Here is a 25,103-nt window from a genome sequence, read left to right as displayed (position 1 = left end):
TTCGGTATAAAATAATAAATATTAGAAAAGTATTGGCGGAGTTGGTTTGCTTGATCTTTTTTTTAGCTTTTAATCCATGATTTGGCCCCAAACGGTGGTGGCTGTAATTTAAGTAAAGCAGAGTTTTATTTATATGCATTATATGCTCAGTGGGGGCATATGCATATAAAGCTTTCTACTCATAAAATGTTGCATTCTTCCTGGGTTCGAGTCCGAGTTGAGTCAATGTTTACGTTTTACTTTTTTAAGCCCTTTTTTATTTGGATTTTATTTTTAAATAAATAAACTAAAATCTGAAAATATATACTCCATATTTTTTAGGGTATGGACCAAATATATGCAGACTCCAAAAAACAAAGTTGCCAATCAAATACACACACATGTATAAGTAAATGCAAGCTTCACAGGAGGCTGTACAAAATGGGTAGCTGCACTTACGGGACTATATCTTGAGTTAACGGATTTTGCCAGATATGAGCGATATATCAAAAGTTGCGTCATCTCAAAAGCTATCTCCACGTCCAATATAAAAAGGATTAGTCGACCAAATTTTGAAAAATAATTTTTTTTCTTAAAAAAAAAGTTTATTTTCAGTGTATTTTTTTTTGTGTACTATATAGACGTTTGGTCTCAAAGAAAGTGAAATTGATATTTAAAAAACCATTTCAACGGTGTAAAGCTCTTTTTAATATCTTTCTTAATTATAAAGTTATGAATTTTTTCATTAACAAAGTTTTTTTAATTTTTTGACGTAAGCTTAAGGTATTTCAAAAAGTTGTAGAACAATAGTTGCTCATATGATAGCAACAAACATTTTCCAATTTTTTTCAGGATTTTTAAGAAAAAAATAGTGCAAACAGACAAACCGACAAACCGACAACTGGCTTCATTTTGAAGAAGAAAAAATCGAATTTTTCAAATAACTTCTGAATGAAATGTCGGATCGGGTCGATTGAGGTACCAATCGACGCGTATTTAGCTCTAGAATGCGAATATATAAAAATCTATCTGGGGACTAAAATGTGTCCACCAGCCCCACTTTAGTGATTAAAATTTTTTTTACTTTCACCCTAATTTCTCCCAAACCAAATAACTTTTGGAATGTTTCGACAAAAATTATCTAATTGAAACAATACCTTTCGATTGGTATATCATTCATTTAGATCGGTTGCCTAAAGAAAATTTTTAATTCTTCGTTTATATATAGAGTTTCCTCGCGCACGCCTAGGCATGCAGGTCGTCACCTCGTGGACTTCCGTCCACAGTGATATATATAATATATATACAAAAATTAATTTTGTGATATATATTTATATATGGGCGCCGTAATAACGTTAAATTTAAAATAGATTAACGTTAGATTTAATTTATCAGATTAGTGTTCCACAGTGTTAGAGAAAGCTTTTATTGTTTTATCGATATTTTGTAGCGATTACCTATCGAAATCAGGCATCTACCACCGCTAGAAAGCGATGGATAACACAAATAACACGATTCCACGAAGTTTTGAAAATTGATTTAAATAAAAAGAAAAAACTAACTTGGTCTAGCTGTTTCTGAATATTGGCGGTGTCCGGTCAAAGAAATTTCCTATCGCCTGTACTATGTTATGTATAATATTATATTGAAGGCAACTGTCGACATCATCCAACCATTTGTAAAGGGGGCCCGTAAACACCTCATGACTGTAAAAGTTTAATTTTAATATTAGATTTCATCAGTACATTATATCAAAATATAATAGGGAACTGTTTTTGTGCACTTAGTGGTGTCTGAAGATTGTATTTGTGACGATTTTGAGTTAGGAAGAGTAAGTTCTGTATGGAACCGACCGTGAATATGCATTTGGGGTTTCTTCAACTATTCACTTTTAGGAAAACAATTTTATGATATTTCGGGGAAGCCCTGACTCAAAAACCTTCAACCAATTTGGCTAAAAATTTAACGAGTAATTTTACATACACATACCTAAATACCTATCCCTTAAAACATGAAAATTTTTAATAATAAATGGATTTTTTTTTAACATTGTATCAACGGGAAAAATTTCAATTACCTTTTTTTCACAATTCCAGCATTTTCTCTGCTTTAACAGAAAATATTCACAGGACTGGAAAGGACAGGATATATTTGTAATAATTTAAGGTAATCGTGAGTCAAAAAAGAAAGAAATATAAAGTATTAAATAAACATTTAAAAGTTACAAAAAGATTGCATTTTATTTTCTTGTTGAAAAAAAATTACAAAAATTTCGACTGTCACATTGGTCTACTACTTTAAATAAACTTGTAAGTTTATAACTCATAACACTATGAGTTTTGTAGATAAATGTTCTCAAAAGTCTCCTAACAATCTATTTGACCAATGATCCTGTTCATTGTCTGAAATTGTGTGGAATTCGAAGAAGCTGTCTCGATCAAAATATCTTTGGCTTTGGATCGTTTTACTCTGCTGAATGAGGACGCTGCGCGACGGGTCTTGGACTGACTGTCTGTCCTCTTATAAAACGGATCATCGTATCCGTGCCAGTTCACGTAATTGGTGCACTCATCCTTCAGTATCTGGATGTCTGGAATGTACATGGCTCGCAGGAACGCAGCTTCCGACAACAATAGTTCTTGGTCCTAAAATTAAAGAAAACAGAAATTATACTATTAAGCATGAAAGAACGTTTCTCTTCCACCCCACACACAATACTAGGGTATATACATTCGTGATCAGCAGCCCGCTTAATCCGATTAATTCTTCCTGCTATATACTCTACAGCACCGGATAAAAAATTATATAGGTTTTGGGTCGGACAACGTACAGTATTGGCGCCTTCAATTACTCCGCGGAGCTTGTGAAGATTGGTTTTGTCGTCCACCAGGGCATCCTCCATGCCTTTAACTGTCTTGGTGGCCTCCTCGATCTTTTTAGTCAGAAGCGTAAAGAAGTGGTTAATAGCCTCTATTTTCTCCTTGTAGGTTTTCTTTTGATCCCAATGGGCCCTCTTCTGGATATCATACTCTCGCGCAAAGCCGGCTGCAAAGCCCGCTGCAGCACCAAACGGTCCAAAAACCAGGCCACCGATCACACCATACAAAACGCCAATGAAAACCGCGATTCCTGCCCTCCGTGCCACCGCATTGTCGGCTTTCTTCGCCTCCAGATCCGCCTTCGCTTGGCCATAATATCCATTATAACCGAAGTCATCGTGGACGTCATGCAATATGGATTGGAACAGATTCTTGAGCTCAGCGGTTTTGTATTGGACATTGGTGAGGAGCTCTAGAGATTTGGTGGTTTTTTCGAGGCCCTTATTCAAGGCATGCACTGTAATGTTCCAGATCATATCCTTATTGCTTTTCGACAAGCTGCTGTCGTTGATGTGGGGGATGAAGATGTCGAAGGTGCTGTTGATGGAGATGCACCACTCGAAGACAGGAGCCACGCAGTCCTCGTAGGTGAGTCGGGCGTCGGAGTTCAGGTTGCGAACCCGGGGCAGCTTGTCCTTGGCCTTTCCCTGGTAGCCCAGCATGGCCTCATCAATAGCATCGATGGCCTCCTGCAGCTTCACAAACTTCACCTTGTTGTCTAATTCGGCTCGGTACTTCACCATGACTTTTGACAAGCTTTCTATTCCTTTTCTCAAGTCACTAGCATCGTCTGCATTGCAGGTGGCGAAAAAGTGACAAAAAGCACAGAAAGCCAATCCCATGGCCAATATGGCAACAGAAGGATTCTTTCCCATTATTAGTCAACAATTATTAATGCACAAAAAATAAAAAAATAATTAAAAAATATTAAAACGATGCTTCACTGATGAAGAGAGAATAGCAACTGTTGTTAGAATTTAAATCTTGTAAGAATTTAAATATTTCATTCCTACGTATTGTATATATACGTTGCAATATATACAATACATATATGTAGATGTTTGTTCATTATCAGTAACGAATAAAACAAATATTCAATCTACATTCCTTATCAGCCTATATGGTTGAATATAAGCGGGGAAATTCTTATAAAGAGTATCGTTAAAATCTGGAGGCATTTCTAAATTGCCATCCACTCCAAAGGTCTTTGGAAAATTAATCACTCATAAAGCGCCGCTCTACCACCGGAATGGCTTACACTGACTTCAATAAAGCATTTCATCTAAATAGACTCAGTCTTTTCGGATTCCCAACTGATCTCCCTATCAGGAAAGAGACTACGAACTACTTATCTGGAAGAACCCAACGTGTCTTATTTAAAGATGTTACCTCGCGTCTAGTTCGCGCCACATCTGGTGTATTCCAAGGGTGTCCTATTATATTTGAAACTTCAATTTACCGACCATATATCCTGCATGGTTAATGGAGCAATGCGTAAGATTGGTTTTATTAAAAGATGGTCAAAAGAATTGAACTATCATTGGTCCGTCCGATTGTTGAGTATGGATCGTCAATACGGAGTACACCGAGATCCCATTGAATCTCATAATCAACTTACACTAACAAACAGTAGAACGATGCTGGGTGTCGCGTTTCTAAATAATCGCATTAATGGTAATGAAGGCAGCCAGCATTTACTAACACGCTTAAATTTTAACGTTCCTAGTAGAAGGACTATTAACTTTTGTCCTCTATTTCTTAGCCATTGCAGTTCGATATATGCCCCACACGATCCCTCTAGGGTATTATGTTCAGACTATAAGGGTCCCTACTATATCTATATAGTTTGCTCTACATATAACCTGAAACCTTTTATCCTTATTGCTTTGTCTGTGCAACACTCTTCCTCGTGATACTTACTACCCTAATTATCTCATCTCCGCGATTCCCGCCGTTCGTTATGCGGCAGCGCCCCTCGGTCGGTTGGGCGGGAGGTAAGCTTGCTGATAATTGTGAAAATTAATTCCCATTTTGATTTCCTGGAAATTTATATTATTATTTCTTTTTTTTCGTAGAGACAACTTGTCTCTCAGTTTTAAAGCTTTCGACTTGAATCTTTGCATATGTAAGTCGGAACGGTCGGGATCGATCGACTATATCCTATAGCTGCCATATAACTGATTAATCGGAAATGCCATAACATTGGTGTTTTTTAAGTTAGAAGATATCTTATGTACAATTTTTTATAAGCATCGGCTGACTATATCCTATAGCTGCCATTGAACGATCGGAATTTGCTTAACTTTGTTTTTTTTTTTAATTTGATCAATTTTTTCTCGTGGAGGAAAACAAAATTGGAAACTGTCGGACTGTGTTATTTACAGTTTGATCATAAATTAATTAAAGTGAAGTCCAATTAAATAACCTTTAATTAGGACAAAAATAAATTCTTTTGAAATTTAGAACTAGAGACCAACTAGGTCAAACAGGGCATGTCGATAGACACAAAATGTTTTCCTAATATTTTAAATATTTTTAATATTATAAGCCCAAGTATGCAGCTGCACTAGTAACTTAACCTAAGTACAGCTTTGAAATTTAAATAAAGAAAGCGACATCTCGGTTTTTTTTCCCTCCCCAGTGTTGCGAAACGTTTTTTTTTGTTTCAAAAAGCCCGCAACATGGTCACACTGCATCGTATGCCGTCGACTACTTTACCACCGATATTCTTGGGAACTTACGATGCCTGCTTAATATACAATATACATAAAATATGATGGAACTTGGTCAGTTACTAAATATGCGAATATTGAGTAAATTTATTTTGCCCCAAAAATATCGGGTTTTGGGAAAGATCCTCTCGAACCTCTCTAAATCAGAACGAACCGAATATAAGACCACAATCTATTCGATCGATGATTTCGCTCAACGTCTGAGTTTGATCCGAATTCGAAGAAGGGCTAATATATAATCGGCTAGTATATATTTTTCATTGGTCTCTGCGGAATGAGGCTGCTGCACGACGGGTCCTGGACTTGTTCGTCGGATCAGAACGTTTTTTGGAAGCATTTTGTCCGTGCCTTTCGGCGTAGTTGTTGCACTCGTTCTTCAGAATCTGGATGTCTTTAACGAAAGTGGCTCGCAGGAACGGAGAATCCGACAACAATATATCTATGTTCTAAAATTAAAGAAAGCATTAAAATGATAGAATGAAAATATATAGATTTTGGGTGGGACAACCTACACCCTTGGAGCCTTTAATTACGCCGCGAAGATTGGTTTTTTCCTCCTTCAGGGCATCCTCGATGTATTCCATTATCGAGGAGGCTTCCTCGATCTTTTCCTTCAAAACGTGGGCGAAGATGTCAATAGCCTCTATACGCTCCTTGTAAATTTCTTTTGATTCCAATGAGGCAACTCCTGGATACCGCAGCACCAATCGGGAACAGATTCTTGAGCTCAGCGGTTTTGTATTGTACATAGGTTCGGTTCGGTACTTCTCCATGACTGACTCCAAGCTTTCTATTCCTTTTTTCATGTCTCTAGTAACGTCTGAAAACTTGCTCAGTTTCAGTCTATTTGTGTTTTAAATACCCAATAAATGTACCCAAAAAATATTTATACCGATCAATTGGGTGCTCTGACCTGTTGCTTATCAAATAAAAAAAAACTCATGGCGCGGTAAAATTCCGGTGACGAACGCTCATGCCACGCTCAGTAACGAATGAACAAAATAAAATAGAATGAACAAATAAAAATAGAAAATAAACTCTCAGACATTTATATTAATAATAAGACACCTAAAGTCTTTTTAATAATATTTTAAATATTTTCATATTATAAGCCCGAGTGTGCAGCTGAACCAATAACTTAACCTAAGCACAGCTTTGAAATTTAAATAAAGGAAACGGCATTTCGAAAAATCCACATCGCTGCCCAGTCGTGCCTGGCGCTCGCCAAACGCGCATCCCGCGGTAGGAAATGGGAGTGCGCGGCGCTCTCCCATCTGCGGAAAACCATCATTCCGATTTACATTGGCGTGGCCGCTTTTCTCACCCAGCGGAGCGAGTATCAATATGCTTGGCGATCGGAAAAAGAAGGCAGGTCTCCCCTACCCGCAAGCTTACCGGCTAGGGGAGATCGGCGTGAAATCTCACCCAGGGAAATTCTGGTTGAAAAAAAATTTCCCTTGCTTTTTGCTTTGCTTTTGGTTTTTGTTTTTGTTTTTCCCAACCATGCCCATTGATTTTTACTAAATTCGAAATGCGTTGTTTGTCATATTTATTTATTATTAATTATAGGATAAATATTATATAATAGGATATTATTTATTAATCTTAATAAATAAAACTGAAAAGATAAAAAAAGAAATAACAAAAAGCTGAAAATAAATTAAAAAGAAAAAAAATTATTTAAGATTCTTACAAATAAAGATATTGAGACGTCCAAATTTCTAGTACAGCCAGAACTGAAAATATTTGTTTAATGAAATACGTTTATTCATTATTATCAACACAATAAAATAGGAATAATTGAATGAACAGAGCAGTAAACTTACCATTTCACAATAATAAACCAATGCGACGCACTACGAACAACCCTATGTGACCGTTTCGATTTGGGTTGATTTAGCTTAAAAACGCTGCACAAAACGCACACTAATTACGCGGGATTATTTTTTTGCTGCCCTCAGTTAATGTAAAAAAAAAATTCCTTATATAAATAATATTTTTCATTAAATATTGAGCTATGTTTAAATTTTGTACTTCAATAAAATTATTATAGAACATAAATTGGTAAACTTAAATAATATACGGTGAATTGTTCATGAAATAATTTTTTCTAAGTTAAAAGTCCCACGCATAAATTTTTCTAAGTCCCAAGCGAGATGAAAATTTTCTAAGTCCAGTTTTTTGAGAGCGAAATCTATGTTGAGAGAACAAATTCCCTCTCTCAACACGGGGTGGGTGAGAACTAGGTACGAAAGATGCCTGCCGGAATGCACCGAAACGCTGCTAGCACCGAAAAGTCCGACTGGGTGGCTTCAAAGAGTTTTTCCCCCTCCCCAGTGCACAGTGGTTGCGCCCATAGGCCAAAAATAAAAAAAGTCATAACAACAAAACTGTAGGAACAAATCGCATCTAAATTGTCCAAACTTCTTTGTGGCATACTAGGTTTTTCCGGAAAATTAACCATTCTCTGTAAAAATAAAATTGAAGTTGAGTGCAGGTGTTTCAGGTGATTTTCACAGCGCAGCTTGCGCGCATCCCGAATTTTTCATAACAAAACCGAACTTTGAAGTGGTCAGATCGTTTATTACGTCTCCAAATTTAAAATATTTGGATTTTGGATCTAATGGATTTTGAAGTTGAAGGTTTTTTCTAAAATTCGAGATATTATAAAAAATCGTACTTGTTAAACTGTATTGTTATATTAATTTGAAAAAATACATGTTTTTTGTTTAAGTAGACTTTTAGATATGCTGGCCCCCGATTCCCCCTTTATAGGTGATATCAGTGCATTTGGTAATGTTTTCAGGTAATAAAAATGTTAAGTTCAGCTGCCGATTTTTGCCGATTTGTATATACTCATTAATAAACTCAAGCTGTCTTACTATATTCGTTTGCTGTTGGGATGTTTCTTTTGTTTTCGTCATTTGTGTTTGTCGATAATTTCGCATATTATTTTTTCGCTTATTTTTTTGTTTTCATTTTTAATTTTAAGTGCGAATTTTCACGCATGCTCGTCTTTGATATTTGGTGCAACAAAGAGGACGTTAATGCAGAAAAAAATCGGAGAGTTACTAGTGTAATAGAAGAAAGCATTAAACACAAAGGCTACGCAGTTGACATGACAAAACTTAATAATTACATTAGTTACATTTGCAAAAAGGTTTGTGCTTTTTTCCTTAAAAATCGTTTTAAGAATTCAATTGTTAAGCATCAATCTAATTGTTTGAACACTATTCAAACAACTATAATTGAGCCACCTCAACAAAGGATTGCAAGTGCTGAACGTGGACGATCCAAATTTGATTTTTCTTAGTCCTCAAAAAGGAAAAAGGAAAGTGCTCATACTCGGAAAATGTCTCGCATATTGACAAATACAGACTTAATTAATACACTTCTTTCGCGTTCAGACCTTTTCATAACAAGTAAAAGAAAACTATCAGAAAGAGACAAATCTAATTTTTTTCCCAGCACATTTGATTTATTAGTGGAAAGATATTTGTTAATATTTATTTCACTCCAATTAGCATTCAATTAAATTTTATTTTTAATGATTTAAATACATTTATTAATATATACATATCATTATATTTTGAAAAGCTTTAGGAGGAGTTACATTTTTATACTCTAAATAATTTAATATATAAAAATACAAATATATATACAAATACAAATATATATACAAATTTAAATATAATACAAATAAATTGGATGCCTAATAATGAAATTTTAACACTGTAATTCCACTGGTAAGTAAGAAAGTATTTTTGACCACCGTTGCCATATATGTAAAACTACTGCCATACTTACTATGGTGCTATGAGAGCTATAGGATACAGTCGTCCGATGTATCCAATTTTTTGACTATATATTTTTAATATTTTTTTAGATTTTTGGAAAAAATTTCACATTGATATCTCAACGGAAAGTATTTATGCGGCTCCATACAAGCCCCACCACAGTGCAGTGTTGCGAAACGTCTTTTTGAAAAAGGCCGCAACATGGTCATACTGCATCATCACTGCATCGACTGCTTTACTACCGATATTCTTGTTAACTTAATATAAATGTCTGCTTAATATGCAATATATATTTTATGGAACTTATATATACTCTATATTATACTAGAGGTCTTTTCGAGGCCCGCACTCAAGGCATTCACTGGCATGTTCCAGATCAGATCTTGTTCGCTGGACAAGAGTGCTGGCGCCGATGTGGGGGATGAAGATGTCGAAGGTGCCTTTGGTGAGGATGCACCAGTCGAAGACAGGAGCCACGCAGTTCTGGTAGGTACAAGTCGGCGTCGGAATACAAGGAGCGAACCAGGGACGGCCTTTCCACTTTAGTTAGGGATATTCCAATTCGTTTTCAGTTTTCTTTCCAATTAAGAGTAACAGCCCCTACAGATACCAGTTCATCGCTTATATAAATATGCTATGGGTACATACATATGTACATATGTACATATGTATATATGTATATATGCATATGTACATATGTATATATGCTATTGCTACTGTGACTCTTTGATCCGTCAGCTAAGATAACCAGTCTACATTTTACAAACAAATATTCGAAAATTCCAAGAATAATACATACATAATAATCCCATTTCTGAGAAACTTATAATCTCATTTTTAAGAACTTAATCAGTTGATCTGAGTCAAGAAGCGTTTAATGCTATTTTTTTATTTTCAGCTTTATAGGGAATCAAATAAAAACAAGAAAGTAAAGCTAACTTGCGACGTATCAGATCGTATACATATACATATGTATGTATGTAGTAGGCTGACCCCTATGAGAATTTTACTATCAAATCAATTTTCTAATAACAATATTGGCAAAGCCCGAAGCATCTTTAAAAATATTAAGGTTGTGCCATTTGCAATCGTTACATGGCAGCTTAGGATATAGTCGGTCGGATTAGGATCGGATTAGCCTGCCAAAATGGAATATAGGAAATGCCAGAAAAAGAAGGATGTGTGCAAAGTTCAAAGTTGAAAGCTTAAAAAATGAGAGAAAGGGAATAAAAACCTTGTCCACAGTTTGCTTTTGGACTATATCAAGGATTGTTTCAGGGACTGTCAAGTTTTATTTGGGCCCACATATACATATGGTCGTCACATTATTCAGATCAGATGCATGATCAGATAACTGTAGTACAAAAAAAAACCTAAAAACGAAGCTTTTTTGGCGAAGAGATAGTTGCGACTGTTTTCAAACCTGAAATCTTGATTATTTATTGCCTGAAAAGAGTTCTTGAAACTCATATTTAAATATGATTTCTGGAAAACTGCTATTTGTATTCCTGTAGTATGCACGGTCGTCACTAGTATTTTACCTCGTCGCGAACGTTTTTATTCGATATATTTATATAGCATTATCTGGTCACACTTATCCCGGAAGCTGCCACACAAAGCTAAAAACGTTAGGCCTATGTTTTTAGGAAGAAAGATAACTTCTCCACCAACTGGGGCAAGTAACCCCCCAGGAAGCCTCCACAGCAGCACTTCCATCTATGTAATAAGGTAATCTAATATTCTAGTCTAATATTTTTTAGTCTTAGCCGGAATGATTCGGAAACTTTCATCTGAGTGCCTGTCCTTTCAAAGATCCTTGGACGATGCTAAGGACCTGCTCTTGGCAATGCGTTTTGGTAGCTGACAGGCCACTGCGATGAGGCAGAGGACTCCAGCACTCAGGTAACTGTTGATCACAAACTGCTGGGGGAGCATCCTGCACTTGGTTACCATATGGTCGTCGGGAGTAATGGTGGTCAGCATGAAGCTGGGATTCGCTTTGTTCCTCCAACTGAACGAGGCCACCGTATACTCATCGATGCCCCACCGATTCACGCTGTGACAGTAGTGATGCGAGTGCCCGGCAAAGGCCAGTCTGGGTCTCAGCAGTTCCCCCAACATGTCCGTTGCCTCCTGGGATAAAACATGGAAGCGCTCGCGATAGGCTTCGGCCAAAGGAGCATCGAACTCGAGGCACTGTGTGTCGGAACTTCGGTAAGTGGGGAAATGCTGCAGCAGGATAGGATCACTGTACGACGGCCGTGTATATTCTGGGGCACAATCGACATCCTGTGGAAATTTCATGCACTGAAGGATTCGTGAGATGTTTTGAAGTTGCTCCTTGGCCTGGGAGCAGAACTGGCACCCATCGGCCTCCATGGCCATGGAATTAATCATCACAAAGTGGGTATGCTTAATGGTGTACAGAGTTACCAGCGAGTTGTTCAGATACTTCTCGAAACGGGACACGAGGAGCGGTTGCATTTTGTAATGAAAGCCCACGTCATGGTTACCGACTAAACTGATGAGCGGTATGCCCGGCTTTGGGTGGAATATCTTAAGGTAGCGCCACACGTACTCCTGGAAGTGCTTATCCGTCACCATGTCGCCCTCGTCGAACAAATCGCCCAGGACGAACACCACATCGGGCCGGAAGAGGCGAGAGGCCGCCTGGAAGGCCCGCGTCATGTGCCATTCCCGATAGAACTTGTCCAGCCAGTGGCCGCGATGCGGACCCAACAGGTGAGGGTCGGCAATGATCAAAGCCCGTAATGGATCAGCCGCATACCGCGACTTCCGCTTCATATCCGGCCACTTGCACTTTTGGAGCACAACATAGTCGGCTACATACTCGCAGAGGAGTAGGGCACAAACCACGATCACAGAGCAGGCGCAAAGCCATCGCATTGTGGCAGATTTCATGCGAAAATTAGGTAATACTCCCCTTCAAATAATATACTTGTAACAGGAAAAACAGCTTGAACGTGACAGTATAGGCTGAATACAAGCATTATGACTTTTAGGGGAGCCAACTGGCAGGCTATACTAACAATAATACCAAAAAGAAGCACCTTAACATATTCTTAAAATATGTAAAAATATATATAATATATATAAAAATATATATTGTGATATATATTTATATATGGCCGCCGTAATAACGTTAAATTTAAAATAGATTAACGTTAGATTTAATTTATCAGATTAGTGTTCTACAGTGTTAGAGTAAGCTTTTATTGTTTTATCGATATTTTGTAGCGATTACCTATCGAAATCAGGCATCTACCACCGCTAGGAAGAGATGGATACCACAAATAACACGATTCCACAAAGTTTTAAAAATTGATTTAAATAAAAAGCAAAAACTAACTGGGTCTAGCTGTTTCTGAGTATTGGCGGTGTCCGGTCAAAGAAATTTCCTATCGCCTCCACTATGTTATGTATACTATTATATTGAAGGAAACTGTCGACATCATCCAACCATTTGTAAAGGGGGCCCGTAAACACCTCATGACTGTAAAAGTTTAATTTTTTATATTAGATTTGATCAGGGAACTGCTTTTGTGTACTTAGAGGTGTCTGAAGATTGTATTTGTGACGATTTTGAGTTAGGAAGAGTAAGTTCTGTATGGAACCGACCGTGAATATGCATTTGGGGTTTCTTCAATTATTGACTTTTCGGAAAACAATTTTATGATATTTCGGGGAAGCCCTGACTCAAAAACCGTCAACCAATTTGGCTAAAAATGTAACGAGTAATTTTACATACACATATCTAAATACCTATCCCTTAAAACATGAAAATTTTTAATAATAAATGGATTTTTTTAACATTGTATCAACGGGAAAAATTTCAATTACCTTTTTTTCACAATTCCAGTTTTTTCTTTGTTTTAACAGAAAATATTCACAGGACTGGATAGGACAGGATATATTTGTAAAAATTTAAGGTAATCCTGAGTCAAAAAAAATTGTTTATACCCTATAATGTATTGAAATAAACATGTAAAAGTTAAAAAAAGATGGCATTTTATTTTCTTGTTGAAAAAAATTACAAAAAACATCCAAATTTCGACCGTCACATTGGTCTACTACTTTAAATAAACTTGTAACTTGATAACTCATTACACTACGAGATTTGTAAATAAATGTTCTCAAAAGTCTCCTAACAATCTATTTGATCAATGATCCTGTTCATTGTCTGAAAGCGTGTGGAATTCGAAGAAGCTGACTCGACCAACATATCTTTGGCTTCGGATCGTTGGACTCTGCAGAATGAGGACGCTGCCCGACGGGTCCTGGTCTTCATCCTCTGATAAAACGGAGCATCGTATCCGTGCCAGTTCACGTAATTGGTGCACTCATCCTTCAGTTTCTGGATGTCTGGAATGTACATGGCTCGCAGGAACGCAGCTTCCGACAACAATAGGTCTTTGTTCTAAAATTAAAGAAAACAGAAATTATACTATTAAGCATGAAAGGACGTTTCTCTTCCACCCCACACACAATACTAGGGTATATACATATATATATATTCGTGATCAGCAGCCCGCATAATCCAATTAATTCTTCACTGGATTCTTCACTGAAATTCACTGGATAAAAAAAATATATAGGTTTTGGGTCGAACAACGTACAATATTGGCGCCTTCAATTACTCCGCGGAGCTTGTGAAGATTGGTTTTGTCCTCCTCCAGGGCAACCTCGATGCCTTTCACTATCTCGGTGGCTTCCTCGATCTTTTTAGTCAGAAGCGTGAAGAAGTTGTCAATAGCCTCTACTTGCTCCTTGTAGGTTTTCTTTTGATTCCAATGGACCAACTCCTGGATACCATACGTTGCCGCAAAGGCGGCTGCAAAGCCCGCTGCAGCACCAATCGGTCCAAAAATCAGGGCACCGATCACACCAAACAAAATGCCAACGAAAGCCGCGATTCCAGTCTTCCGTGCCACCTCATTGTCGGCTATCTTCGCCTCCAGATCCGCCTTCGCTTGGCCATAATATCCATTATAACCGAAATCATCGTGGACGTCATGCAATATGGATTGGAACAGATTCTTGAGCTCAGCGGTTTTGTATTGGACATTGGTGAGGAGCTCTAGAGATTTGGTGGTTTTTGCGAGGCCCTTATTCAAGGCATTCACTGTAATGTTCCAGATCATATCCTTATCGCTTTTCGACAAGTTTATGTCGTTGATGTGGGGGATGAAGACGTCGATGGTGCTGTTGATGGAGATGCACCACTCGAAGACAGGAGCCACGCAGTTCTCGTAGGTGAGTCGGGCGTCGGAGTTCAGGTTGCGAACCCGGGGCAGCTTGTCCTTGGCCTTTCCCTGGTAGCCCAGCATGGCCTCATCAATAGCATCGATGGCCTCCTGCAGCTTCACAAACTTCACCTTGTTGTCTAATTCGGCTCGGTACTTCACCATGACTTTCGACAAGCTTTCTATTCCTTTTCTCAAGTCACTAGCATCGTCTGCATTGCAGGTGACGAAAAAGTGACAAAAAGCACAGAAAGCCAATCCCATGGCCAATATGGCAACAGAAGGATTCTTTCCCATTATTAGCCAACAATTAATAATTGCACAAAAAAAAAGCACAAAAAATAATTAAAAATTATTAAAACGATGCTTCACTGATGAAGAGAGAATAGCTACTGTTGTTAGAATTTAAATCTTGTAAGAATTTAAATATTTCATTCCTACGTATTGTATATATATGTTGCAATATATACAATACATATATGTAGATGTTTGTTCATTATCAGTAACGAATAAAACAAATATTCAATCTACATTCCTTATCAGCCTTTATGGTTGAATATAAGCGGGGAAATTTTTATAAAATTCTTATAAAAATTATCATCAACTCCAAAGGTCTTTGGAAAATTAATCAATCATGAAGCGCCGCTCTACCACCGGAATGGCTTACACTGACTTCAATAAAGCATTTCTTCTAAGTAGACTCAGTCTTTTCGGATTCCCAACTGATCTCCCTATCAGGAAAGGGGGTCCGTCCGATTGTTGAGTATGGATCGTCAATACGGAGTACACCGAGATCCCATTGAATCTCATAATCAACTTACACTAACAAACAGTAGAACGCTGTTGGGTGTCATGTTTCCATATAATCTCATTAATGGTAATGAAGGCAGCCAGCATTTACTAACACGGTTAAATTTTAACGTTCCTAGTAGAAGGACTTTCGTCCTCTACTTCTTAGCCATTGCAGTTCGATATATGCCCCACACGATCCCTCTAGGGCATTATGTTCAGACTATAATGGACCCTACTATATCTATATAGTTTGCTCCACATATAACCTAAAACCTTTAAGTGTTCAAGGGGGTCACGTTCACCTGCGTTGATTTGTCGGAGTGCTGCTTGCCGCCAGGAGACATATTCTTCCTTCGAACCAAGAAAATCTGGCAGACACTCTAGAGTGCAGCCGTGACCGCAGCACTTATAATTGCTTGTAAATGTTGTGGGTCCGTCGGACTGACGCCTAGTCGCTCACGGTCCGCCCTATTCATCTTTAGCACTAGTCTGTTAAATCGCTCAATTAAATCGTCGGATTCAGCTCCGGATATTAGAGTCTTGGAGTATCAATAAAGGCGTCAGTCAAAAGTTAACTAATCAAAAGCGAAACTGTAAACTCAATCTATTATGATGTTAACTTGGGTTATTGCCGTATTCCCACTTTTCAGTTTTCAGTTTAATTTGGCGATATTGAAAAAACTTCCACTTACATGGTCTATTTTTAGTACACTTATGTTTAATCCCTCCCGGGTGCCACTGTCTTTTTTTACTAGGGGTTCCTTCGCTTCCCGGAGCGTTCTACTCTGGTGTGATGATAATTTTATGATAAATGTTGAGACTGCGGGTTTGTATTGTTACAGCAACCAGTAAGACCGCTAGCCTAGGCATAAACTATCAATCGTATGATTCGTACCGATGCCACAGTGGTTCCGCTTGTATGGAAGCGCGGCCAAAAATGCTTTTAATGGCTTTAGAGGGCTGAAAGTTTTACCAAGCTTCGCAAATTATGTTTGTAGTCAAAACAAAAATCCGCCAACCAATGAACCCCAAACTATAAAATGTAACAAATAAATAAACAATAACAATTTATGAACCATTTAAGTACTAAACAAAATTTAAAATGGTTGTAACTCCAAAATTATACAAAGAAATTTTAGGATGTCTCCTCAAGCAAGCTATTAACTGAGGGAAATAATTTTAAATTGTCCTTTTTTTTCAATATCCAGGTGGCAGGTGGTTCTCTGTCCAGGTGGCAGAGATGGTCGGACCGTAAAAGCAAATAATTCAATATGTCTGTATTTGTAAGTATTCGTGACATTTTGCGGGTATGATTCAGTCTGCATTTATTTATTTCTTTGTTGTTCGCCTCTGCAGCTTCCTCCGAGAGCTCTCCAATTGAAACAATTGCATCCCGATGCCAAAGATTGCAGTAAGGTGGAACAACGATGAATCAAATTTTCAATAAGGCCTGTAAATTCTGCAGATAACCGAGGAATTGAAAAAAATTTTCTCGCTACATTGCCATCGTTGGATTTTCCTTTGCCACCATCTCTAGGCTGGTCTACTATTACCACCGTTCAGTCCACCGTTTAACTTCTCTCTTTCTTTCTAAAACTTCTCCATCTACCATAGTTAATTGTAAGCTATGCTCAACGAATATTTTAGAATAGGTATTAGAAAATTTATTTTCTCCTTAAAGTATTTCTCCTCAGATTTTGATACTTCGGTCTAGAGGTGGGCGTGGGCCCGTGTTTTCGTCGTGGCACGCGTGGCCACGCGTGTTCGTGTTGAAAATTATAATTTAACACGCGTGCGTCCGTTTTCGTGCCGAAAAAACACGACAAAACACAAAGCATGAAAAATTTTTTATTTTCTAGAAATTTTGAGCAAAAAAAAATGTTAGCATCCTAATTGGATTTAGTCATTTCAACCGTAATGACACTCGATATTGCCAAAAAAAAAAATATTTTTTACAACGTTGTCATTCGATCGTGGCGCCTTTCGATAATTTTCAGCTTAAGCTTCTCAATGACATAGTTGACCACCTCTATATTTTGTGTAAAGCCAATAAAATGTGCGAAAAAATTGATAAAGTAAAAGTTCAACGAGCTTTAAAAGAAAATGATCGGGATTACAAACTTGTGAATATATGTGAAAAATATATATACCTATGCCTAAAAAAATAAATAATGTAAATATTATATTTCGTGTTGGGCCGTGTTGGCAAAATTTTTGGCCGTGCGTGCTAAAAAAAACTTCGCTGTCGTGTCGTGTTGGGTCGTGTCGAAGAATTTAGCCCATGCCCACCTCTACTTCGGTCGTCTCTTTTTTAAACTGGAATCGAATTTGTACGCGTAGAAGAGTAGACGAACGCCGAGGGTTTTTCCAAATTACTTTCTGATCAGTTTTTGAAATAAGTTGAATAGGCACGTAAGATGTAACGAGTCAACTTTTGTCGTCTACATCATTATTGGAAAATGTTTGCTTGTACTCGCTGTGGCCCGTACTTCCATCAAACCACCATTTTCCAATTAATAAAAGATGAGCAACCGAATCATCTGCAAATGTTTCAATAACATTGATTGAAGCTCAAGTATGCTCGAGGTTGTGTTATTTAACAAGCTTTGAAGTTCGACATCTGCGTAGAATTCGCCTACAGGTATGTTGTCAGGATATTTATATATTTGGGAGCTTAAAATGCATAGATAGCTAGGAAAAAAATCGAATAATGTTTTGCTGTTTCCAAAATTCCGAATTTTTTTTCCTTATTTTTTTTTTTGTTTTTTAGAGGTATCCTCGCCTAGCAAGTTCCATAGTCGATTTTTTTTGTAATGAGCTGGGAGAAAAAAATGTCAAGCATTGTTATAAAAGTCTAACGGTATATTTTCTTAATACATTTTAAATAATAGATACACTAGCGTAGATAGGGGGGGGGGGGATCAGGGGGATCAATCCCCCCCCCCCCCCTTGGGTCTGAGTATTATAAGATGATATAATCTCAAAATTGAAAAAGAAACAAATTTTTACGCGATGACTGTGCAGTACAGCATTATTATTATTATTATCGCAGATTGTGGATTATTATCGCAGTGTAAAAGAAAACTTCCAAAAAATACAGGATATTATTCTGAGTCATATCCCCCCCCATATCAAAAAGCTATCTACGCCACTGAATAGATACTAATCTTGAATAAACGCTTATATTGGTAAAAAAAATATTTTCCCAATATGTAATTATAAGGCCGAGAAATATAAAAAAACGAGCGTTTATTAGACATTTGAATGTGCATAAAAGCTGATTGGCTATTAATATTAACAAATCCATAACTTGTATTCTTATTTTGATTAGTAGAAGCGAAAAATAATAATAAATAATAATATAATAATAAATAATAATAATAAATCAACTTAAGCATTACCTTGTCGCACAGTGTTATTGCAAGTTTCTGCAGCTGACTTAAACACTTTTATGAAGTAAAAACTCTGATTAATACAATGAAAATAATATCTAAACATTAAACATTAAAAAGACGTTCGCAAAATACACAAAAAATATTAAATCGATTTTGTTAATTTCACTAAAAAATTTGTTGGATTTATTTAACTCTTAGTATATACATTTAAAGTAAATACCTTTGTTGAGCTATTAATGGTTTTTAATAGCGGCCAAACGAATTAAATTCCACAGTTCAATTTTCAAGGCAATTTCAATATTTTTATTTCTCGAGGGTTCAACTCTAACCCAACTTGCAGCTGTTCCAATCAATACAATAATACAAGTACCCAAGCTTAGCAATACGAACTTAGCAATACGAACGCACACAAATGCACGATTTGCTGGTGTGCAGCAGCTCTCCAAAAAAGCTCCCCAAAGCGCATGCGCTACAAATACCAGCAAAGCGCATGCGAACGGGGAGATGTAAACAAAAACCAGAACTGCCGATAACCCGCCGCTGCTACTCAGATTTATAACATATGTGACTTATTTAGCAGCTTCGCCCTTGTCTGCTTGGCTCAACATCCTCCCCCCGTTGAAGGCTGAATCTTCAACCGAATCCTTGACAGGCAGCAGACACAGCCGTGACACCGCACGCTTAGTCACTCCCACCGCTGTTTTGAGAACGGCCACACGGTGCACTCCGTCACGCCCAGGAACCAGCTCCAGTATCCTGGCCAGAGGCCACTTCATTGGGGGTAGATTTTCATCCTTCACCAGGACTATGTCTCCAACAGCAATTACAGGGCCAGGGGTGCGCCATTTGGAACGCTGCTGCAACAGCGTAAGGTACTCCTCCTTCCAACGAGCCCAGAAAACCTGCTGCAGGAAGGAGACTCTCTGCCACCCATCCAGCCGATTAAAGTTTAGCGCAGTAAGGTCCGGCTCGATGAATGTTGAAGGCGGTCCGCCATTTAAAAAATGAGCCGGCGTCAGGACATCTAGATCCGCAGGATTCTCTGAAATCGACACAAGGGGCCGAGAATTAATAATTGAGGCGATGCGGCACAACAAAGTCCTTAATTCTTCAAAGCCAAGAACTGCGGGACCAACTGCACGATAAAGATGGTGCTTAGCCGTTTTCACTGCTGCTTCCCATAGTCCACCAAAATGAGGAGAGCGTGGAGGAATAAATCGCCACTCGATAGACTCAGACAGGCAAAAATCGTGCAGAGAAGCCTGGTGCTCCTGGCTGAGGAATCTTTGCTTCAACTCCATAAGCTCATTCTTGGCACCCACAAAGTTGGTGGCATTATCCGACCATATCTGTCTGGGTTTACGTCGCGTACAAATAAACCGTTGGAGGGCGCTCAGAAACGAAGCGGTGGAAAGGTCCTTAACTAACTCCAAATGGATTGCCTTCGTACTGAAGCAGATGAATACACTTACATAACATTTAATAGGGCCCTTATTCCGAGTCTCTGCCTTGTAGAAAAACGGTCCGCAAAAATCCACACCAGTGACATCAAAACATTGGAATCCTGCAACTCTCTCGGTCGGAAGATCGGCCATAACATGCTCCAGTAGACGAGGCTTTGCGCGAAAACAACGTACGCATTTGTTCACAACCCTTGAAACGGTCTTCCTCCCCCCAATGGGCCAGTATTGAGAACGGATTTTCGCCACTAGTGCCCGAGGACCAGAATGCAGGTTCTTCTCGTGAAAGTGAGTCACTATGGCCGAAGTGACGGGATGGCCTCTGGGAAGGATGATCGGATGACGTCCGTCAAAATCCAACGCAGAGTTCCGCAATCGCCCGTCAACACGAAGCAAACCATCATTATCCACAAAGGGAGCAAGCGAGGCCAGAGGGTTTGAGGGCGGAACCAATCTGCGTGACTTTAGTAAGCTTATCTCTTCCTTAAACTCGGCAAGCTGGACGGCGCGCAACAGTAGATGGGTTCCTCCTTTGAGATCCTGAACAGAAATCCCTTCGTGACGGATGCGGCGGCAAAACTTGAAGACGTAGGCGAACACTCTCTGTAGGGAGGGAAACGAGTTGGCAAACTTTGACAATGCGGCGATATCCCTGGGTGGAGCCGTAGCCAATAAAGTCCTGGCGCGAAGTTCGATGGCTGCCTTTTCGGCCACAACAGCAATGGGCCAATCATCCTTGGAACCACGAAGAAATGGAGGGCCTTGGGACCAAAGCTGGGAGTTTAATAGCTCAGTGGGAAAAGAACCTCTGGACAGTAGATCGGCTGGGTTGACGGCAGTAGGAACATAAAGCCATTTCATTGCCTTGGTGAGCTCCTGAATGGAAGAAACGCGATTAGAAACAAACACGTTAAATCGAGCAGGTTCATCTTGAATCCAGGATAGGGCAACCAAGGAGTCACACCAACAATAATAATCTCCTTTATATGTCCCAAGATCAGCAACTTCAGCCATTAGTCTTGCTAGCAACTCAGCTCCACATAACTCTAGCTTCGGTATTGTCTGAGTTTTAATGGGTGCCACTCGACTCTTTGAGCATAACAGCCGACAATCAGAACCTGACAATACATACACGCACGCTCCATACGCATCTAAACTAGCGTCGCAAAATCCGTGGACCTCCAGCCTTTCTTGACAGGGAATGACTAACCGAGGAAACTTAATTCGCTGAATTTGGTCAAAACTGGAACAGAACTGTAACCACTCGGAGAGAAGGGATTGAGGAAGGCTTTCATCCCATGACAAATTTTCTCGGCACAGCTTCTGCAACAGGATCTTTGCCCTGGTGACTACAGGACCTACCAAGCCCATTGGGTCATAAAACCGAGCGACGGAAGATAGTATAGATCTCCTGGTGGGTTTGGCGGTGGGCTGAAGAGCTTCAAAGGAAAAAAGCAGCAGGTCAGCTGAAGGATCCCATGCTAATCCAAGAGTCTTTGTGAACGGACTGCCATCGTCAAATTTCAAGTAAGACTCTCTATCACTTTCGGGCACGCCTTCCAAAACCTCTGGGATGTTGGAGCACCATTTCCTTAATTGAAACTGACCCTTGCTCAACAGGCTCGATGTCTGAGCTATTATCTCAAGCGCTTCAGTCTTCGTTGGGGCACCAGATATAAGGTCGTCCACATAAAAATCCTGGAGGACAACACGAGAGCCAACGGGAAAACCGGCACCTTCATCCTTAGCCAGCTGGTGCATTGAGCGAATAGATAAAAAAGACGCTGGCTTTGTGCCATACGTCACGGTGTCGAGCTTAAAAACCTTCACGTCATCGTGGATAGAATCTCTCCAGAGGATGCACTGCAGCAAACTATCATCCGGAAAGACCCTTACGCAGCGGTACATCTTGCAAATGTCCCCAGTCAAAGCTACAAGGTGGGACCGAAACCGAAGCAATGTATGAAAAAGCTTAGGCTGAATCACGGGGCCGGACATCAGGACATCATTGAGGGAATAGCCGGAAGCCGTAGCAGCCGAACCATCGAACACAACTCTCAGCTTAGTGGTGGAACTTTCTTCCTTCAGGACGCAGTGGTGGGGAAGGAAATACTGGCACTTACCTCGCAATTCCTGCGGCACCAGAGACATGTGACCCAGATCCAAGTATTCCTTGATGAAAGACGAATATTGGGTCCTTAAATTCGGATGACGATCCAGCTTGCGCTCAAGTGAATGGAACCGCCGCAAAGCCTGTGCGTAGGATTCCCCTAACAGATCCACACTGTGCTTGATTGGCAGGCGAACGGAATAGGCACCTGATTCAAGGCGGACGTGGTGCATGACGAAGTGGGCCTCGCAATCGAGCTCCTCCTTAGTGGCCTGAACGATAGGCGCAGTGCAGGCATCCACTTCCCAGAATTGGCGGAGAAGATAATCGAGGCGATCGTCAAACGAGGTTGCTGAGTCAGCAGAAATCATCTTACATGATGCGGCCAAGCGAGGGTTTCCCGGGGTGCAACCTCCTCCAGAAACTACCCATCCAAAACGTGTCTTCTGTAACAGAGGCAGACCGTCTCCTAGCTGGATTTGCCCGACTGAGAGCAGATCAAAAAACAGGCTTGCTCCAATCAGCAGATCCACACGCTGAGCTCTGTGGAAGTCCGGGTCAGCTAGCACCACATTGGCGGGAACCTTCCAATTGGACACATCTAAGTTCAGGCCAGGTTGACGCTCTATGATGTGAGACGCCACAATTGCCTCAATGTAAACGGAATACGTGGATAGGCGAGACTTCAGGCAAACGTTAACCGATGCCCGATCCGTAATAAACTCAGCGTCTCCAAGGCCAGTCACTGCTACAGAGCATTTGGACCGATGAAGCTGAAGTTGGCTGGCCAGCCGGGATGTGATGAGATGAACTTGGGAGCCGGAGTCAAGTAGCGCTCGACAAGGAAGAAAGGCTCCTGATCTGCCACGGACGAGAATGTTGGCGGTGGGCAAGAACACTATTTCAGCCCTGCGATCCTGTGCAATAAGAGCATTAGCAGGAGGAGCCTGAGAGGTCGCAACCCCTGCTACATTGGCCGGATTCGATCCAGAAGCAGGAACGGAAGTGGCGCTGGCTAAACGCTCGCAAGGATGCAATAGCGCATGGTGTCGGCGATGGCAAGTTGGGCAGCGGGAGGATGAGCATCCGCGGGCTAAATGATCAGACTTGAGGCACACAAAGCAGAGGGCAAGACGTCGAACCTCATCGTATCGTTCCTCAACTGACAAGGCGAGAAACCTTGGGCAAGAAGGCACAGCGTGTGCCAGGTTGCCGCACAGGGCACACGAAGCAGGCGGAGCATTCAGGAGCATGCAGGATCGGTTGTTAAATGGCCTACGACGGCCCGCTTGATTCGCTGACAAATGCGGAGCTAAGGCCAAATCCACCGTCTCCAGGGTACGGCACCTTTGCTCCAGAAACCGAGCCATAGATTCCCAAGTTGGCAGGCTATCATCAGTGTTTCCTGCCAGCGAGTCTTCCCATTTGGCCTTTGTGGCAGGGTCCAGCTTTTGAAAGATGATCTGGATGAGGAGGCACCCTTGAATTTCAGCCGACGTCCCGGAACTCATAAGGGCCCGCATATGTCCATTAAATCGGTCGGATAATTCTCGAAGAGTAGCAACGGATCCTGGCTCAACCGTCCTTAACTGCAAGATCTCGTTGATGTGAGACTGGAAGATTAAGCGACGGTTGCTGAAACGGTTGCGCAAAAGGTCGAGGGCAACCTCATAGTTCGCGTCGGTAATCTCAAGCGCCCTCACAGTCTCCAGGGCTGAGTCCCGCAGGCAGGAAATGAGCCACCTGAGCTTCTCCATGTTGGTCAAGTGCGGGTGGCTGTCAATTGTTGTCCTAAATAGGGCGCAGAAATCCGGCCACTCAGCATAGCCGCCGCTAAATGTTGGCATTGGCAACGGGGGCAATGAGGGAGCAGGCCTATATGGAGCGTTTGAAATCCCAGCACCATTGGTAGCATCTAACAGCGTAGAGTGAGCAGCAACCCGCATAGAACGCTTGGCCACCTCCACCTGGATGTCAACGTGCACGTCTGTAGCCAGCTGAGAGAATCGCCAATATAAATCGCTCCCGATCTCGCTGTAATTTAGCTCCTCCAATTCCTCCTGCAGCGTGGTGAAACGGTCGCGCAGACGCTTCTCCATAGACTCGAGGGTCAGAATGGTTGAATCTTCAGTTTGCATCGCAGCCTTGACCTTCCGATGCAGTACCTCCATTTCCTGGCATGTTACCTCTGCGCGTCTCCGCAGCATCCTTTCACGGCTTGACGCAGCAGATGCAGTGGCTTCAGCTCCAGATTCCATTGAATTATTCCAATTAAGATGCCAATTAAATTAAAATGCGACAACAAAACAAACAAAGGTGTTTCAGTGGCACTTTTAATGCTGATCGCGTTAATTGAACGGATGATATCACGTCGGGGTCACCAAAATGTTGAGCTATTAATGGTTTTTAATAGCGGCCAAACGAATTAAATTCCACAGTTCAATTTTCAAGGCAATTTCAATATTTTTATTTCTCGAGGGTTCAACTCTAACCCAACTTGCAGCTGTTCCAATCAATACAATAATACAAGTACCCAAGCTTAGCAATACGAACTTAGCAATACGAACGCACACAAATGCACGATTTGCTGGTGTGCAGCAGCTCTCCAAAAAAGCTCCCCAAAGCGCATGCGCTACAAATACCAGCAAAGCGCATGCGAACGGGGAGATGTAAACAAAAACCAGAACTGCCGATA

At 40.3% G+C, this 25,103-nt stretch overlaps 4 protein-coding genes across 5 annotated transcripts; all 4 read right to left on the bottom strand.

Moving 5' to 3' along the window:
* Positions 1 to 2,200: 2,200 nt before the first annotated feature.
* Positions 2,201 to 3,833, bottom strand: LOC6503087. Its single transcript, XM_001963367.3, has 2 exons — positions 2,810 to 3,833; positions 2,201 to 2,624 (listed from the first exon to the last, which is right to left on the bottom strand). The coding sequence occupies exons 1-2, from the start codon at positions 3,731 to 3,733 to the stop codon at positions 2,346 to 2,348; spliced, it is 1,203 nt and encodes a 400-aa protein (XP_001963403.2). The 5' UTR covers positions 3,734 to 3,833; the 3' UTR covers positions 2,201 to 2,345.
* A 1,785-nt stretch (positions 3,834 to 5,618) lies between these two features.
* On the bottom strand, positions 5,619 to 6,735 carry LOC116655324. Its single transcript, XM_032453048.2, has 2 exons — positions 6,103 to 6,735; positions 5,619 to 6,036 (listed from the first exon to the last, which is right to left on the bottom strand). Exons 1-2 carry the CDS (start codon positions 6,394 to 6,396, stop codon positions 5,848 to 5,850), a joined length of 483 nt encoding a protein of 160 aa, XP_032308939.1. The 5' UTR covers positions 6,397 to 6,735; the 3' UTR covers positions 5,619 to 5,847.
* Positions 6,736 to 10,801: 4,066 nt separating this feature from the next.
* Positions 10,802 to 12,400, bottom strand: LOC6503085 (metallophosphoesterase 1 homolog). Its single transcript, XM_001963365.3, has one exon. It carries the CDS (start codon positions 12,307 to 12,309, stop codon positions 11,194 to 11,196), a length of 1,116 nt encoding a protein of 371 aa, XP_001963401.2. The 5' UTR covers positions 12,310 to 12,400; the 3' UTR covers positions 10,802 to 11,193.
* A 993-nt stretch (positions 12,401 to 13,393) lies between these two features.
* On the bottom strand, positions 13,394 to 15,052 carry LOC6503084. Of its 2 annotated transcripts, none has more exons than XM_001963364.4 (2): positions 14,025 to 15,051; positions 13,394 to 13,825 (listed from the first exon to the last, which is right to left on the bottom strand). In XM_001963364.4, exons 1-2 carry the CDS (start codon positions 14,946 to 14,948, stop codon positions 13,553 to 13,555), a joined length of 1,197 nt encoding a protein of 398 aa, XP_001963400.1. In that variant the 5' UTR covers positions 14,949 to 15,051; the 3' UTR covers positions 13,394 to 13,552. The 2 variants fall into 2 exon arrangements, with proteins under 2 accessions (XP_001963400.1, XP_014761300.1); XM_014905814.3 differs by lacking the exon at positions 13,394 to 13,825 and adding an exon at positions 13,894 to 13,972 and having other exon boundaries at positions 14,025 to 15,052.
* Positions 15,053 to 25,103: the final 10,051 nt, after the last annotated feature.

This window comes from Drosophila ananassae, chromosome XL (assembly GCF_017639315.1).
Source record: "Drosophila ananassae strain 14024-0371.13 chromosome XL, ASM1763931v2, whole genome shotgun sequence".
NCBI lineage: Eukaryota > Metazoa > Arthropoda > Insecta > Diptera > Drosophilidae > Drosophila > Drosophila ananassae.
The sequence above is the reverse complement of the archived record's forward strand: the minus strand, read 5'-3'. Positions and strand labels throughout refer to the sequence as shown.